This window comes from Hemitrygon akajei, chromosome 10 (assembly GCF_048418815.1).
Source record: "Hemitrygon akajei chromosome 10, sHemAka1.3, whole genome shotgun sequence".
Lineage (NCBI taxonomy): Eukaryota > Metazoa > Chordata > Chondrichthyes > Myliobatiformes > Dasyatidae > Hemitrygon > Hemitrygon akajei.
This window is the reverse complement of record NC_133133.1, coordinates 161,584,106-161,602,496: the sequence shown is the minus strand read 5'-3', so window position 1 is coordinate 161,602,496 and position 18,391 is coordinate 161,584,106. Positions and strand designations below refer to the sequence as shown.

At 46.7% G+C, this 18,391-nt stretch overlaps 1 protein-coding gene across 1 annotated transcript in view; it reads right to left on the bottom strand.

Annotated features, from left to right (window-relative positions):
- Positions 1 to 18,391, bottom strand: part of cped1 (cadherin-like and PC-esterase domain containing 1) — a 245,869-nt gene that overhangs the window by 204,986 nt on the left and 22,492 nt on the right. Inside the window, exon 2 of the mRNA XM_073059544.1 lies at positions 17,735 to 17,918. Within this exon, the coding sequence (XP_072915645.1) occupies positions 17,735 to 17,918 (184 nt within the window). The remainder of the gene's footprint in view (positions 1 to 17,734; positions 17,919 to 18,391) is intronic.

Sequence of the window (18,391 nt, the reverse complement as noted above, 5' to 3'; positions counted from 1 at the left end):
TAAGAGTTTGGCACAAACTCATGTAATCATGGATATAGTTTTCTTTGTAATGTTTAAAGTTCAATAACATATAAAGTAGCAACTATTGGTCCGTGGCATAAAAAAGGTTGGGAACCCCTGGGCTAGAAGGACTTAGAACCATAGAACCATAGAACATTACAGTGCAGAAACAGGCCTTTTGGCCCTTCTTGGCTGTGCTGAACCATTTTTCTGCCTAGTCCCACTGACCTGCACCTGGGCCATATCCCTCCAAACCCCTCTCATCCAGATACCTGTCCAAGTTTTTCTTAAATGTCAAAAGTGAGCCTGCATTCACCACTTCATCTGGCAGCTCATTCCACACTCCCACCACTCTCTGCATGAAGAAGCCCCGCCCTAATGTTCCCTTTAAATTTTTCCCCCTTCACCCTTAACCCATGATCTCTGGTTTTTTTCTCCCCTAGCCTCAGTGGAAAAAGCCTGCTTGCATTCATCATAATTTTATACACCTCTATCAAATCACCCCTCATTCTCCTACGCTCCAGGGAATAAAGTCCTAACCTATTCAACCTTTCTCTGTAACTTTTTTTTCAAGTCCCGGCAACATCCTTGTAAACCTCTGCACTCTTTCAACCTTATTAATATCCTTCCTGTAATTAGGTGACCAAAACTGCACACAATACTCCAAATTCGGTCTCACCAATGTCTTATACAACCTCACCATTATATTCCAACTCTTAAACTCAAAACTTTATAAAGTTTTATAAACTTACCGCTCCGTGGCACACCACTAGTCACAAGCCTCCACTCAGAGACACAATCCTCCACTACCACTCTCTGGCTTTTCCCATTGAGCCAATGTCTAATCCAATTTACTACCTCTCCATGTATACCTAGTGACTGAATCTTCCTAACTAACCTCCCATGCGGGACCTTGTCAAAGGCCTTACTGAAGTCCATGTATACAACATCCACTGCCTTCCCTTCATCCACTTTCCTGGTAACTTCCTCGAAAAACTCTAACAGATTGGTTAAACATGACCTACCACACATGACAAAGCCATGCTGACTTTTTCTAATAAGTCTCTGTCTATCCAAATATTTGTAGCTCCTATCTCTTAGTATTCCTTCCAATAATTTACCTACTACCGATGTCAAACTTACCGGCCTATAATTTTCCAGTTTACTTTTTGAGCCTTTTTTAAACAACAGAACTACATGAGCGATCTTCCAATCCTCCGGCACTTGACCCGCGGATATCAACATTTTAAATATTTCTGACAGGGCCCCTGCAATTTCAACACTAGTCTCCTTCAAGGTCCGAGGGAATACCCTGTCAGGTCCTGGGGATTTATCTACACTGATTTGCCTCAAGACAGCAAGAACCTCCTCCTCTTTAATCTGTACAAGTTCCATGACCTCCCTACTAGTTTGCCTTGTTTGCATAGACTCCATTCCAGTTTCCTTAGTAAATACAGATGCAAAAAAACCCATTTAATATTTCTCCCATTTCTTTTGGTTCCATACATAGCTGACCACTCTGATCTTCAAGAGGACCAATTTTATCCCTTACTATCCTTTTGCTCTTAATATACCTGTAGAAACTCTTAGAATTATCCTTCACCCTGACTGCCAAAGCACCCTGTCTTCTTTTAGCCCTCCTGATTTCTTTCTTAAGTATTTTCTTACTCTTTTTATACTCCTCAAGCATCTTATTTGTTCTCTGTTGCCTATACATGCTATACATCTCTCTCTTCTTCTTTATCAGAGTTCCAATATCCCTCAAGAACTAAGGTTCCTTATTCTTATTCATTTTGCCTTTAACCCTGACAGGAACATACAAACTCTGCACTCTCAAAATTTCTCCTTTGAAGGTCTCCCACTTACCAATCATATCCTTGCCAGAGAACAATCTGTCCCAATCTACGCTTTTAGATCCTTTCTAATTTCTTCAAATTTGGCCTTTTTCCAGTTTAGAACTTCAACCCGAGGACCAGATCTATCTTTATCCGTGATCAAGTTGAAACTAATGACGTTATGATCACTGGAACCAAAGTGTTCCCCTACACACACTTCTGTCACCAGCCTTAATTCATTCCCTAATAGGAGATCTAATATTTCATCCTCCCTAGTTGGTACATCTATATATTGATTTAGAAAACTTTCCTGAACACATTTTACAAACTCTAACCCATCTAGACCTTTAACAGTATGGAGTCCCAATCAATGTGTGGAAAATTAAAATCCCCTACAATCACAACTTTCTGTCTCCTGCAGTTGTCCGTTATCTCTCTGCAGATTTGCTCCTCTAATTCTCGCTGACTATTGGGTGGTCTATAATACAACCCTATTAACGTGGTCATACCTTTCCTGTTTCTCAGCACCACCCATATGGCCTCAGTAGACAAGCCCTCTAATCTGTCCTGCCTGAGCACTGCTGTAATATTTTCCCTGACTAGCAAAGCCACCCCACCACCCTTCATCCCTCTGCCTCTATCATGTCTGAAACATCGGAACCCTGGAACATTGAGCTGCCAGTCCTGCCCCTCCTGTAGCCAAGTTTCAGTAATGGCTATGATGTCATAATTCCATGTGTCAATCCAGGCCCTCAGCTCATCTGCCTTTCCCGCAATACTCCTTGCATTGAAATATACACACCTCAAAAGATTATTACCACCACACACAACCTTTGCATGAACTACTAACATCATTTATTTTTACCCCTGTTCCACTATCTACTCTGGCACTTTGGTTCCCATCCCCCTGCAAATCTAGTTTAAACCCTCCCCGATAACACTAGCAAACCTCCCTGCAAGGATATTGGTCCCCTTGTAGTTCAGGTGTAACCTGCCTCTCTTGTACAGGTCTCACCTGCCCCAGAAGAGGTACCAGTGATCTAGAAATCTGAAACTCTGCCCCCTACACCAGTTTCTCAGCCACATGTTCATCTGCCAGAGCATCCTACTCTTACCCTCACTGGCAATTGGCACAGGCAGCAATCCGGAGATTACTACCCTCGAGGTCCTGTTTTTCAACTTCCTACCAAGCTCTCTGTACTCACTCCTCAGGACCTCCTGACTCTTTCTACCCATGTCATTGGTACCAATGTGTACCACGACATCTGGCTGATCACCCTCCCACCTCAGAATGCTGTGCACGTGATCAGAGACATTCCTGACCCTGGCACTTGGGAGGCAACAAACCATCCGGGAGTCTGTCACGACTACAGAATCTCCTGTCTGTACCCCTGACTATGGAGTCCCCTATCACTACCGCTCTCCTCTTCTTCCTCCCTCCCTTCTGCACTGCAGAACCAGACTCAGTGCCAGAGATCAGCTTGTCCCAGGTAAGCCATCCCTCCCAACGGTATCCAAATTGGTATACCTGTTTTGGAGGGGAATGGCCACAGGGGAAACCTGCACTACCTGCCCTTTCACCTTCCCTCGCCTGACGGTAAGCCAATTACCTGTGCCCTGTTTCTTAGGTGTAACTATCTCCCGGAAGCTATGATCTATAAACTGCTCAGTCTCCCGAATGATCCGGAGGTCATCCAGCTCCTGCTCCAGTTCCCTAACAAGGTCTGTTAGGAGCTGCAGCTGGATGCACTTCTTGCAGGTATCGTTGTCAGGGACACCGGAGGTCTCCCTGACTTCCCACATCCTGCAAGAGGAGCATTCCAATATCCTGCCTGGCATATTCTCTAGTCTGAACAAAACAAAAGAAAAAAAGCAGAAAGTTACCGGAACCTACCCTCGCCTCTGCCTGTTTCTCGCCGAAGCCTGATTGAGCCAAAGCTGTCCCAATCCGACTCAGTCCGCTATGAAGATGGCCGCTGTATCTAGCGGTCTATCTTTTAAACCTTGGCGTGCTACGTCACATGCCTGCGCAGTCTAGCCTCTTTTCCCCGAGCTGTTAAAGAAAAACGACCTTCTCTCCGCGATGCCTTCAGTCTTCCACTCTCAGCCTCTTGCTTTGACCGGACTTCTTCCAGGTTGAAGTCTATGGATTGGAAATGTGGCTGTTTATATAACACGGGCACGGTGATTATTAATCTCACTTTGATTCTTCTCCCTTCCCCTCTCGTCACCAGTCTCGCTTCTACTGCCACTTCCATTCTGTTATGATGCATCCTCTGTATCCTGGCCTTCCCAGCATTTGCAATTCAGCAGATGACTTGACATGTTCATCAGCGTGGGCCTCCAGCTGCTACCCTCTCGAGGGGTTCCAGCCTTCACTATCTGCCCTCCAGTATCTGTCCACACCTGCCCCAATTTCGTCTGTTGTCCTATGCACTCTCTGTCCTGCTCTGTTATACAGTCAGTTCTCGGCAACTTCATAATAAACTACAGCACAAGCTTCTCATGTCAGAAACTAATGAAGATCACCAAAAATGGTGGTTGCAGAAGACAAAGGACAGGATTACTCAAATGACAATTACGTAGACACAGTGCAAGCTTGAAAAGTGTTTGCTTGTGGTGCTCTTTCTAATCTTATCCACTCACCATTCCTGTGCTCTCATGTCCTGGTCTGCAGTAATACAGCATGGGAATTGGTCCCGAGTCCACGATGATCATCGTGCATTTACTTACACTGATCCTATCAAACTCCTCTCAACCACTCACCCAAACACTTGGGCCAATTAACGTACACATCTTTGCAAGTGGAAGGAAACTGGAGCAATCTTTCTCGAGTCTTTATGACTTCTGTTATAATTAGTAACAGAACATTCGGCTGGAACCCAGTCACAACAAAATTTAGCTGTGTCTCCACTCGAAACTTTGACAGTTTATTCATTTCTTTAGATGCTGCCTGATCTGCTGAGTTCCTCCAGCATTTTGTATGCATCTGCAGACTTTCTTGTGTTTAAAATTTTGTTTTGACTTGGCAATACCAGCAAGATGTCATTAGGGGTTAGAAAATGAACCTGCTCCAAATAAATTCAGTTATGCAGGGGAATCAGCAGCCGGTACAAGAAAATATTTCATACTAATGCAAAATAAAATCAGGGGGAGGCCCAAGGACTCAGATCTGGATCACCAAAAAAAAACAGCAGATACGATTTTTGCCCCCTTTACAGTGAGCAAGCATTGTGCTCTGTAAGCCGGGGGAGGGTAAGCGCACCGTCCTCTGTAAGCCGGGGGAGGGTAAGCGCACCGTCCTCTGTAAACGGGGGAGGGTAAGCGCACCGTCCTCTGTAAACGGGGGAGGGTAAGCGCACCGTCCTCTGTAAGCCGGGGGAGGGTAAGCGCACCGTCCTCTGTAAGCCGGGGGAGGGTAAGCGCACCGTCCTCTGTAAGCCGGGGGAGGGTAAGCGCACCGTCCTCTGTAAGCCGGGGGAGGGTAAGCGCACCGTCCTCTGTAAGCCGGGGGAGGGTAAGCGCACCGTCCTCTGTAAGCCGGGGGAGGGTAAGCGCACCGTCCTCTGTAAGCCGGGGGAGGGTAAGCGCACCGTCCTCTGTAAGCCGGGGGAGGGTAAGCGCACCGTCCTCTGTAAGCCGGGGGAGGGTAAGCGCACCGTCCTCTGTAAGCCGGGGGAGGGTAAGCGCACCGTCCTCTGTAAGCCGGGGGAGGGTAAGCGCACCGTCCTCTGTAAGCCGGGGGAGGGTAAGCGCACCGTCCTCTGTAAGCCGGGGGAGGGTAAGCGCACCGTCCTCTGTAAGCCGGGGGAGGGTAAGCGCACCGTCCTCTGTAAGCCGGGGGAGGGTAAGCGCACCGTCCTCTGTAAGCCGGGGGAGGGTAAGCGCACCGTCCTCTGTAAGCCGGGGGAGGGTAAGCGCACCGTCCTCTGTAAGCCGGGGGAGGGTAAGCGCACCGTCCTCTGTAAGCCGGGGGAGGGTAAGCGCACCGTCCTCTGTAAGCCGGGGGAGGGTAAGCGCACCGTCCTCTGTAAGCCGGGGGAGGGTAAGCGCACCGTCCTCTGTAAGCCGGGGGAGGGTAAGCGCACCGTCCTCTGTAAGCCGGGGGAGGGTAAGCGCACCGTCCTCTGTAAGCCGGGGGAGGGTAAGCGCACCGTCCTCTGTAAGCCGGGGGAGGGTAAGCGCACCGTCCTCTGTAAGCCGGGGGAGGGTAAGCGCACCGTCCTCTGTAAGCCGGGGGAGGGTAAGCGCACCGTCCTCTGTAAGCCGGGGGAGGGTAAGCGCACCGTCCTCTGTAAGCCGGGGGAGGGTAAGCGCACCGTCCTCTGTAAGCCGGGGGAGGGTAAGCGCACCGTCCTCTGTAAGCCGGGGGAGGGTAAGCGCACCGTCCTCTGTAAGCCGGGGGAGGGTAAGCGCACCGTCCTCTGTAAGCCGGGGGAGGGTAAGCGCACCGTCCTCTGTAAGCCGGGGGAGGGTAAGCGCACCGTCCTCTGTAAGCCGGGGGAGGGTAAGCGCACCGTCCTCTGTAAACGGGGGAGGGTAAGCGCACCGTCCTCTGTAAGCCGGGGGAGGGTAAGCGCACCGTCCTCTGTAAGCCGGGGGAGGGTAAGCGCACCGTCCTCTGTAAGCCGGGGGAGGGTAAGCGCACCGTCCTCTGTAAGCCGGGGGAGGGTAAGCGCACCGTCCTCTGTAAGCCGGGGGAGGGTAAGCGCACCGTCCTCTGTAAGCCGGGGGAGGGTAAGCGCACCGTCCTCTGTAAGCCGGGGGAGGGTAAGCGCACCGTCCTCTGTAAACGGGGGAGGGTAAGCGCACCGTCCTCTGTAAACGGGGGAGGGTAAGCGCACCGTCCTCTGTAAACGGGGGAGGGTAAGCGCACCGTCCTCTGTAAACGGGGGAGGGTAAGCGCACCGTCCTCTGTAAACGGGGGAGGGTAAGCGCACCGTCCTCTGTAAGCCGGGGGAGGGTAAGCGCACCGTCCTCTGTAAGCCGGGGGAGGGTAAGCGCACCGTCCTCTGTAAGCCGGGGGAGGGTAAGCGCACCGTCCTCTGTAAGCCGGGGGAGGGTAAGCGCACCGTCCTCTGTAAGCCGGGGGAGGGTAAGCGCACCGTCCTCTGTAAGCCGGGGGAGGGTAAGCGCACCGTCCTCTGTAAACGGGGGAGGGTAAGCGCACCGTCCTCTGTAAACGGGGGAGGGTAAGCGCACCGTCCTCTGTAAGCCGGGGGAGGGTAAGCGCACCGTCCTCTGTAAGCCGGGGGAGGGTAAGCGCACCGTCCTCTGTAAGCCGGGGGAGGGTAAGCGCACCGTCCTCTGTAAGCCGGGGGAGGGTAAGCGCACCGTCCTCTGTAAGCCGGGGGAGGGTAAGTGCACTGCGTTGTGTAAGCCGGGGGAGGGTAAGCGCACCGTCCTCTGTAAACGGGGGAGGGTAAGCGCACCGTCCTCTGTTAGCCGGGGGAGGGTAAGCGCACCGTCCTCTGTTAGCCGGGGGAGGGTAAGCGCACCGTCCTCTGTAAGCCGGGGGAGGGTAAGCGCACCGTCCTCTGTAAGCCGGGGGAGGGTAAGCGCACCGTCCTCTGTAAGCCGGGGGAGGGTAAGCGCACCGTCCTCTGTAAGCCGGGGGAGGGTAAGCGCACCGTCCTCTGTAAGCCGGGGGAGGGTAAGCGCACCGTCCTCTGTAAGCCGGGGGAGGGTAAGCGCACTGCGTTGTGTAAGCCGGGGGAGGGTAAGCGCACCGTCCTCTGTAAACGGGGGAGGGTAAGCGCACCGTCCTCTGTAAGCCGGGGGAGGGTAAGCGCACCGTCCTCTGTAAGCCGGGGGAGGGTAAGCGCACTGCGTTGTGTAAGCCGGGGGAGGGTAAGCGCACCGTCCTCTGTAAACGGGGGAGGGTAAGCGCACCGTCCTCTGTTAGCCGGGGGAGGGTAAGCGCACCGTCCTCTGTTAGCCGGGGGAGGGTAAGCGCACCGTCCTCTGTAAGCCGGGGGAGGGTAAGCGCACCGTCCTCTGTAAGCCGGGGGAGGGTAAGCGCACCGTCCTCTGTTAGCCGGGGGAGGGTAAGCGCACCGTCCTCTGTTAGCCGGGGGAGGGTAAGCGCACCGTCCTCTGTTAGCCGGGGGAGGGTAAGCGCACCGTCCTCTGTTAGCCGGGGGAGGGTAAGCGCACCGTCCTCTGTAAACGGGGGAGGGTAAGCGCACCGTCCTCTGTAAACGGGGGAGGGTAAGCGCACCGTCCTCTGTTAGCCGGGGGAGGGTAAGCGCACCGTCCTCTGTTAGCCGGGGGAGGGTAAGCGCACCGTCCTCTGTAAGCCGGGGGAGGGTAAGCGCACCGTCCTCTGTAAGCCGGGGGAGGGTAAGCGCACCGTCCTCTGTAAGCCGGGGGAGGGTAAGCGCACCGTCCTCTGTAAGCCGGGGGAGGGTAAGCGCACCGTCCTCTGTAAGCCGGGGGAGGGTAAGCGCACCGTCCTCTGTAAGCCGGGGGAGGGTAAGCGCACCGTCCTCTGTAAGCCGGGGGAGGGTAAGCGCACCGTCCTCTGTAAGCCGGGGGAGGGTAAGCGCACCGTCCTCTGTAAGCGGGGGAGGGTAAGCGCACCGTCCTCTGTAAGCCGGGGGAGGGTAAGCGCACCGTCCTCTGTAAACGGGGGAGGGTAAGCGCACCGTCCTCTGTAAGCCGGGGGAGGGTAAGCGCACCGTCCTCTGTAAGCCGGGGGAGGGTAAGCGCACCGTCCTCTGTAAGCCGGGGGAGGGTAAGCGCACCGTCCTCTGTAAACGGGGGAGGGTAAGCGCACCGTCCTCTGTAAGCCGGGGGAGGGTAAGCGCACCGTCCTCTGTAAGCCGGGGGAGGGTAAGCGCACCGTCCTCTGTAAGCCGGGGGAGGGTAAGCGCACCGTCCTCTGTAAGCCGGGGGAGGGTAAGCGCGCCGTCCTCTGTAAGCCGGGGGAGGGTAAGCGCACCGTCCTCTGTAAGCCGGGGGAGGGTAAGCGCACCGTCCTCTGTAAGCCGGGGGAGGGTAAGCGCACCGTCCTCTGTAAGCCGGGGGAGGGTAAGCGCACCGTCCTCTGTAAGCCGGGGGAGGGTAAACACACTACATCTGCACATTACTCAATTCTATTTTCAGTAGTTTGTAAACCAATCTGAACTTCAAACTTAAAAAGAATTCGACATTGTGATGTTGTCTTTGTCTTTAAGCTATACAGAGCAGCATTGCAATCAATTCTACTTAGAAGTCCCTACATTTTTATATTTGGCTTTATATGCAAAGACTTACACAAGGTACACTATAAAGAGAATCAGCTTCCATGATAATGATAAACATATGTAGTCCAGATGTGGGGACTCAATGCTTAAGTTTCCCTTATATAATTTCTTTTTTAGACTCAATAAAATAAGAAAATAACCAATCAAACAGAAGAAACTTGAACTGTGGGGCTAACTCAAAACTTAAATGCAGTCTAATATTTTTGAAATGAAAAGTCAAAAGTTGTACAAAATAAAATGGAGTAACTAGGCAAGGAGTTGGAAAGCAGAAGTTACAAACTGCCTGCTGCTACACACTTTCTCCTTATTCATCCCACTGATGAATTTAGCTGGAGGTGTCAGCATGGATATAAATAAAATTCTTCATTTCATTCTGCATTGGGAAACAAGTATTTTTCCAAATCAGTATTAGAAATTTCACCTCAGAATCTTGTGTTTTCAAATAGATTCTTTGGAGGCTGGGCTGGGCTGGGCTGGAAAAACTATGAATCATAGCTTCTTTTGTTAACAACATTCCTTTACTATTTAAAACTCCAGTCAGAGGCTGCATGATATTTTTAAGATCATTTGAAAACATTTAAATTTTATACAAAAACTGCTTATTTGATGCTGAAGCACATGTTGGCTCCCGCTTTTATTTTTCTGCACTACTTCATTGCTTAGGGGTGGAAATCCACTGCCTGGCACTTTGGATGTCATTTATAGTCCTGCGATTATACAGGCACTCTGTCGTCAGGCAGTCAGCCTCTTAACCCACAGTTGCTTTTATCTTTTGCACACAGTATTTCAACATAGATGCATGCTTACTTTAAAGGACTGCAAAACAACAAAAAAAATTAAGTCATAGTATTACGAGTATTTATAGTTGTACAAATATGTTGATTTGACCTCTTTATGGAATCTGGCCTGCAGCCAATCAACATTTCTGAACAACTTCCTGGAGAGGCTGGGTGATGTAAGAAAATGTGGCCTTTGGGTTAAATGCAACTACAGCAACAAATTCAAGCTAACATACTTCATGTGGGAAAATAAACTTATTCACCGTGACAACAGAAACCTCAAATGGAAAAAGCCTAATACACAAAACACAATATTTTTGTAAGCACAATAGCACAGCCTGTCGTGAGAGGTGGAAACTGGCCAAGCTGTATAGGCCAATCCCCCTGTATAGTGGATACCAAGGATTACAGAAACATTGATGAGCTCCAACCATATCATCAACTTTGGATGGGAGGCCTATGTTCCACTGGGAGGTAAGGGCCCAGGAAGAAAACTAGCACAGCCACATCCAACTTAACATTTTATCCTGGCCAGTTTTCACATAGAATCACAGAAAAAGATAGAAGTAGATCCTTCAGCTCATTCTGTGCCTTATTAGTGTTTGTGGAATGCTGCACCAACATGTCTAATCCAATGGCCCACTTTTTCATGTGAACATTAGTACTTTCTGTTTTAATGTTGGGTTTTAAGTAGCACTCTCATTTTCTCTTCACTAATGTGATTGATTTTGATCCAACTGCCATATAGCAACACAGAAATGAAAGGGTTAAACAATGGAGGTTAGAAGATAGAACAGCAAGATCACACTACTGAGAAGATTCAGCTATGCACACCTTACTTACTTACTTAATTGTCACCAAACAATTGATACTAGAGCGTACAATCATCACAGTGATATTTGATTCTGCGCTACCAAGTCAGGTCATTTGTGATATTCACCCCGAGGAACTTGAAGCTTTTGACCTGTTCCACCTGCGCACCACAGATGTAGATGGGGGTCGTGCGGTCCGCTACTCCTTCTGAAGTCAACAATCAATTCCTTCGTCTTGCTGACGTTGAGGGATAGGTTATTGTCTTCGCACCATACCACCAGGTTCTTAATTTCCTCTCTGTACTCAGACTCATCATTACCCAAGATACGGCCTACAATTGTGGCGTCATCAGCAAACTTACATATTGAGTTTGATGGAAACATGGCTACACAATCATTGGTGTACAGTGAGTACAGCAGGGGGCTGAGTACACAGCCTTGCGGGGCACCGGTGCTCAGAGTGATTGTAGAGGAGAGCTTGTCCCCTATTTTTTACAGCCTGGGTCCTGTCTGTGAGGAAGTTGAAGACCCAGCTGCAGATCTGAGTGCTAAGACCCAGTGCTATGACCCTTGGACATCAATGCCAGAAAAACATGACTAACTACAGTACTGCGCAAAAGTCTACAGTAGTGTATATTCACATACACACACACATATACATACATACATCCATACTGTATTAGTATTTGTTAACGTGGAGTAGAGAGAGTGTTTGTAAATCTGGTGGGACCAAAGGATGTTGGGAATAGCGAGGGTGGAGTGCTGTGGGAAGGGTGTGGAACAGGTGGCAGAGGGAATGCCAGCAACAAGGAGTGGGGTGTGCAGGTGTGGGCACACCCAGCCCCGACATACCAATTCCAAACAATTGATTTATGATCATGACAGAATGTCTCCCTCTGGTGCTTCCCACTCTTCCCTCTCCCTTCCCCTTTTCCCAACCATGATTTCCCTCTTCCTGCCCTCTTCCTACATTGTCCACAATAGAGACCCATATCAAAATCAGGTTTATCACTCACCTGTCATGAAATTGGTGTTTTTTTTGTGGCAGCAGTACAGTGCAATACATAAAATTACTACAGTACTGTGCAAAAGTCTTAGGCACCCTAGATATATCTATATGTGTGTTTAAGACTTTGGTAGGTAAGTGCAATCCTCTACATTATTTGTTGTTTGAGTAAGTGATATAGTAGTTTTCTGGCCTTAACTAATTTACTTGTGTGAGAGGCTCAAATAAGTGCAATTCATACTTATGATCTAGAACTAATATTTGTATTACATAGAATTTTGACAGAAAAAATCATCTGAAAATGCTTGTAAGAATAAGAGAAGCAGAGGACAATAAATATATACTTAATGATGCAACATCAGAATAACATTACAAAAATAATTTTTCATCATATTTCCACATGTAGATCATGCCCAGATTATTTTAAGAGTTTCACCTGATGTTGAACATGCTTCTAAGTCAACATGCACCAGTCTACCTTGGGAAAATCAGTGCAGAAAAGAGTCAGTACCTTTAAATTCCTGAGTGTTGACATATTTGTTGACCTGTTCTGGGCCCAGCACATACTGTAGACATAGTTATAAGGAAAGTGCACCAGTGTCTTTATTTTCTTAAGAGGTTAAGGAGATTTAACTTGTCACCAAACACTGGCAAACTTCTGCAGATATACTGCTGGAGGTATCCTGTACGGCAGCTCGAATGCACAGGAACACAAGAAGCTGCAGAGGGTAGCGGACTCAGCCCAAAGCATCATGGGTACATCCCTCCCTCCCGTCAGTATTATTTACAGGAAGTGCTGCCTCAAGAAGGCAGCATCCACTATCGAAGATCTGGGCCGTGCCATTTTCTTGCTGCTACAATCAGACAGAAGATATAGAAGCATTAAATCCCACACCACCAGGTTCAAGAAAAGCAATTTCTGTTCAAACATTCAATTACAAAGACCATAAGGCACAGGATCAGAATAGCTTGTTTGCTCTGTCATTCCATCATGGCTGATATATTATCTCTCACAACCACATTCTTCTGCCTTCTCCCTGTAACCTTTGACACACTTAGTAATCAAGAACCTATCAACCTCCACCTTAAATACACCCAATGGCTTGGCCTCTACAGCCACCTGCAGCAATGAATTCCACAGATTCAACAACCCTCTGGCTAAAGAAATTCCTCATCTCCGGTCTAAATGGGTGTTCCTCTACTCTGAGGCTGTGCTCTCCAGTCGTAGACTCCCCCCACTATAGGAAACATCTTCTCCACGTCCACTCTATCTAGGCCAGTCAACATTTGATGGAGGAATGAATGGAATCTCATTGAAACCTAAATTCCAGCAGGTACAGGCCGAGAGCATCAAATCAGTTCTCATACGATAAGCCTTTCGTTCCTGGAAACATTCTCATGAACTTCCTCTGAACCCTCTCCAATGTCAGCACATCCTGTCTTAAATAACAGGCCCAAAACGGCACACAATATTCCAACTAAGGCCTCACCAATGCCTTATAAAGCCTCTACATTACATCCTTGCTTTTATATTTTTGTCCTTATGACATTGCATCCCTACCACTGACTTCAATCTACATATAGATTGGGTGAACCAAATTGGTAAGGGTGCTGAGGAAGAGGATTTCTTGGAATGTATGTGGGATGGTTTTCTGAACCAACATGTCGAGGAACCAACTAGAGAGCAGGCCATTCTAGATTGGGTATTGAGCAATGAGGAAGGGTTAGTCAGCAATCTTGTCGTGCGAGGCCCCTTGGGTAAGAGTGACCATAATATGGTGGAATTCTTCATTAAGATGGAGAGTGACATAGTTAATTCAGAAACAAAGGTTCTGAACTTAAAGAAGGGTAACTTTGAAGGTATGAGACGTGAATTAGCTCAGATAAACTGGCAAATGATACTTAAAGGGTTGACAGTGGATATGCAATGGCAAGCATTTAAAGATCACATGGATGAACTACAACAATTGTTCATCCCAGTTTGGCAAAAGAATAAACCAGGGAAGGTAGTGCACCCGTGGCTGACAAGGGAAATTAGGGATAGTATCAGGTCAAAGAAGAAACATATAAATTAGCAACAAAATAAAGCAGCACACCTGAGGACTGGGAGAAATTCAGAGACCAGCAGAGGAGGACAAAGGGCTTAATTAGGATAGGGAAAAAAGATTATGAGAGAAAGCTGGCAGGGAACATCAAAACTGACTGTAAAAGCTTTTATAGATACGTGAAAAAAGATTGGTCAAGACAAATGTAGGTCCTTTACAGTCAGAAACAGGTGAATTGATCATAGGGAACAAAGACATGGCAGACCAATTGAATAATTACTTTGGTTCTGTCTTCACTAAGGAGGACATAAATGATCTTCCGGAAATAGTAAGGGACCGAGGGTCTAATGAGATGGAGAAACTGAGGGAAATACATGTTAGTAGGGAAGTGGTGTTAGGTAAATTGAAGGGATTAAAGGCAGATAATTCCCCAGGGCCAGATGGTCTGCATCCCAGAGTGCTTAAGGAAGTAGCCCAAGAAATAGTGGATGCATTAGTGATAATTTTTCAAAACTCCTTAGATTCTGGATTAGTTCCTGAGGATTGGAGGGTGGCTAATGTAACCCCACTTTTTAAAAAAGGAGGGAGAGAGAAACCGGGGAATTATAGACCAGTTAGTCTGACATCAGTGGTGGGGAAAATGCTAGAGTCGGTTATCAAAGATGTGATACCAGCACATTTGGAAAGAGGTGAAATCATCGGACAAAGTCAGCATGGATTTGTGAAAGGAAAATCATGTCTGATGAATCTTATAGAATTTTTTGAAGATGTAACTAGTAGAGTGGATAGGGGAGAGCCAGTGGATGTGGTATATTTAGATTTTCAAAAGGCTTTTGACAAGGTCCCACACAGGAGATTAGTGTGCAAACTTAAAGCACACGGTATTGGGGGTATGGTATTGATGTGGACAGAGAATTGGTTGGCAGACAGGAAGCAAAGAGTGGGAGTAAACAGGACCTTTTCAGAATGGCAGGCAGTGACTAGTGGGGTACCGCAAGGCTCAGTGCTGGGACCCCAGTTGTTTACAATATATATTAATGATTTAGACGAGGGAATTAAATGCAGCATCTCCAATTTTGTGGATGACATGAAGCTGGGCGGCGGTGTTAGCTGTGAGGAGGATGCTAAGAGGATGCAGGGTGACTTGGATAGGTTAGGTGAGTGGTCAAATTCATGGCAGATGCAATTTAATGTGGATAAATGTGAGGTTATCCACTTTGGTTGCAAAAATAGGAAAACAGATTATTATCTGAACGGTGGCCGATTAGGAAAAGGGGAGATGCAACGAGACCTGGGTGTCATTGTACACCAGTCATTGAAGGTGGGCATTCAGGTACAGTAGGCGGTGAAAAAGGCAAATGGTATGTTGGCATTCATAGCAAAAGGATTTGAGTACAGGAGCAGGGTGGTTCTACTGCAGTTGTACAAAGCCTTGGTGAGACCGCACCTAGAATATTGTGTGCAGTTTTGGTCCCCTAATCTGAAGAAAGACATTCTTGCCATAGAGGGAGTACAGAGAAGGTTCACCAGATTGATTCCTGGGATGGCAGGACTTTCATATGAAGAAAGACTGGATCGTCTAGGCTTATACTCACTGGAATTTAGAAGACTGAGGGGGGATCTTATTGAAATGCATAAAATTCTAAAGGGATTGGACAGGCTAGATGCATGAAGATTGTTTCCGATGTTGGGGAAGTCCAGAACGAGGGGTCACAGTTTAAGGTTAAAGGGGAAGCCGTTTAGGACCAAGATGAGGAAAAACTTCTTCACACAGAGAGTGGTGAATCTGTGGAATTCTCGGCCACAGGAAACAGTTGAGGCCGGTTCATTGGCTATATTTAAGAGGAAGTTAGATATGGCCCTTGTGGCTAAAGGGATCGGGGGTATGGAGAGAAAGCAGGTACAGGGTTCTGAGTTGGATGATCAGCCATGATCATACTGAATGGCGGTGCAGGCTCGAAGGGCCGAATGGCCTACTCCTGCACCTATTTTCTATGTTTCTATGTTTCAACCATTGAAAACGGTACTCAGACCAAACTAGCCACACAAGCCCATTCCATTTTTCAATTTCGTAGACTTTCACAAAATGAAAGGGAATACATTCTATATCAATATACCTTTTTTAGTTTTGTAAATAGTAACTGTAACTCACTTGTTATGACACAGAGTGAAGTTTCAAGAATGGTCCAACATCTATTTCACTTGGTATTTAGATACAGCAACTCTTCAACTCAGTGACATTTCCATGCTCAGCCCATAAACTAATGCGATCTAATACATACATGGGTACTATAGGATTAGTTTACATCCTCTGAAACAGTAGGGTCCATGTTGTATTTTCACTTCCCTGGTCTGCTGTGCCACTGCATTCTGATTTATTTCATTGAAGCAATCCGGAGACCTTTTCTCCGATGTAGCTTCTTATAACCAATACAAAAATAACCCAGAATTAGCCAGGATGAAAAGAGACCATACTTTATATGCCAGCATATGTTATCAGGCCCACACTTCTACATTTTCCTCTTGACCTGGAGATTTTTCATTTTAAGTAGAAATTAAATTCCTTATTCTTTGAAAGTATTGAATTAATTTTCACCCTTTCCAATGACATATATAACAAAAGAAACAACTCTCTCAACAATTAAATTTCTCCCCAAGTATTGAAATCATAATGATGATGGCAGAATTTCTGAAGAATAATTTAGTTGGTTGCTTTCCCTATAACCTTACATTTTTTTCTCTTCAAATACAATCCAAATTTCTAAATTGAAAGCCGTGGCATTGCAGTATGAACAACAGAAGTATTTGTAGTGGTGAGGTACAAGTATAACAAGATTGTTCTGATGTTACAATGATGAAATCTATAACATCTGTCTGTCCAAGTCAGAATGGTAAATAATTTGCAAACTTACTATTGATTTTCAAGATCTTGCGTATGTAAATATCAGGCTTTGTGAACCTGCACCGTGCACTTGAACCGAGTTTACTATGTTTCTCCAGTATATCCTGCAAATTCGGCAACAACATTGCACTCCTGTGGGGTAAGCAACTATGGAGTCCCAATGAAATGCACTTCCCCGCCCACAACAAAATAAAAATCAAGTTGGTACAACTGAACTCATCAGGGCACAACGACTATTTTACACATATCCAACTTCATTGTTGTAGGATGTTGAAGGGCTTAAAGGGGTTAAAATATTAAAGAATAACACTTTTTTTTTAACCTAGTCCTTGTTGTTGACAGGGTATGGGCCAATTAGATACCAGGTTAAAGGTGACCCTCTAGAACAGTAATGTTTGTGTACTCAGCACGGTAGTGCTCTACCAGGCTAGAGGAAGTTACTGTAAGCTTTTCTTTGCTGGAGGCAAGTTATTTTTAACTGAAAATTAGATTATAAAGCATTACCTGCCGCCTGGATCATGGAAAAGAATAAACTGCTTGATCTACTGAAAGAATTATGAGCAGAGTAGGAGACTGAAATCCTTACTACAGGCAGTCCCAAACTTTATGCCATGGAGCCTCATCATATACCAAGGGGTCTGTGGACTCCAGTTTGAGAACCCATGCCTTCTGACAAGGGGAGCACAACTGTAAAAGCATCTTGATGTTATTCTTGTGACTGCTAAAAACAAAGCCCCTCTGTTCATTTCCTCTTTGGGTCATTCACATGCTTAGTTTCACAGATGTAAATTCCCAGCATTAAAACCCTGCTAACACCCTTCCATGCACGATATAGCATTTACAACTGTGGAAAAACTCAAGACTTCATAATGTAAATAAAGAATTTCCCTGAACCTTCCCACAATACAAGTTCTGGGAGACGACAGGGCATGGAGTGGTATATTTGTCAGAGTGCATAGGGTCATGAACTCTGCTCCCTACCCGCTGGATCGTATACGAGGATAGAAGTTCTTTCATGGTTTGAAAGTAAACATCAAGCAATCAGCTGCAAGAGACTAGACACCAAGAATATGCAAGCAATACAGCTACAAAATAAATATTTTCTTACCAGCTTCTTTATATCCTTCCTTATAGCTGGTTCCTCCAACTTGTGCTGGTAGAACAAGCTCATAACCATATTGGACAAAAATTTGCCGATATAATCGAAGGTCAGATGAACTAATGGAATTATATCCTCGTAGCACAACAGTTTTCTTGCGAAAGTTGAAGGCATTAGATTGTATGTGTTCAATCTGTTAAAGATTAAAGAGTTATTTAGCAACTATTTACAGTTTTAACTACAAGTATACATTTACATTCTTCAAAATTATTGCATTCAAATTGATACAAAATGTGATTTAAATAGAAAACTAAAGGATAATGAGATTGTCATATTAAAATACAGAATCATAGTCCTGGTGAGATTCATCTTAAAATAAAATCGATTACCTGTGAAATCCAGATTTAGAAATCCGGATTTCTGAATACTTCTATCGTGGATTATTAGAGAGCAGCGCTGTCGATGTTTCGTGCCGACACCCTTCGTCCTGACGAAGGGTCTCGGCCCGAAACGTCGACAGTGCTTCTTCCTATAGATGCTGTCAGGCCTGCTGCATTCCACCAGCATTTTGTGTGTGTTGCTTGAATTTCCAGCATCTGCAGATTTCCTCGTGTTTGTGGATTATTAGAGTTCACTTTATATTCAAACTTCCTATATTTGGCAACA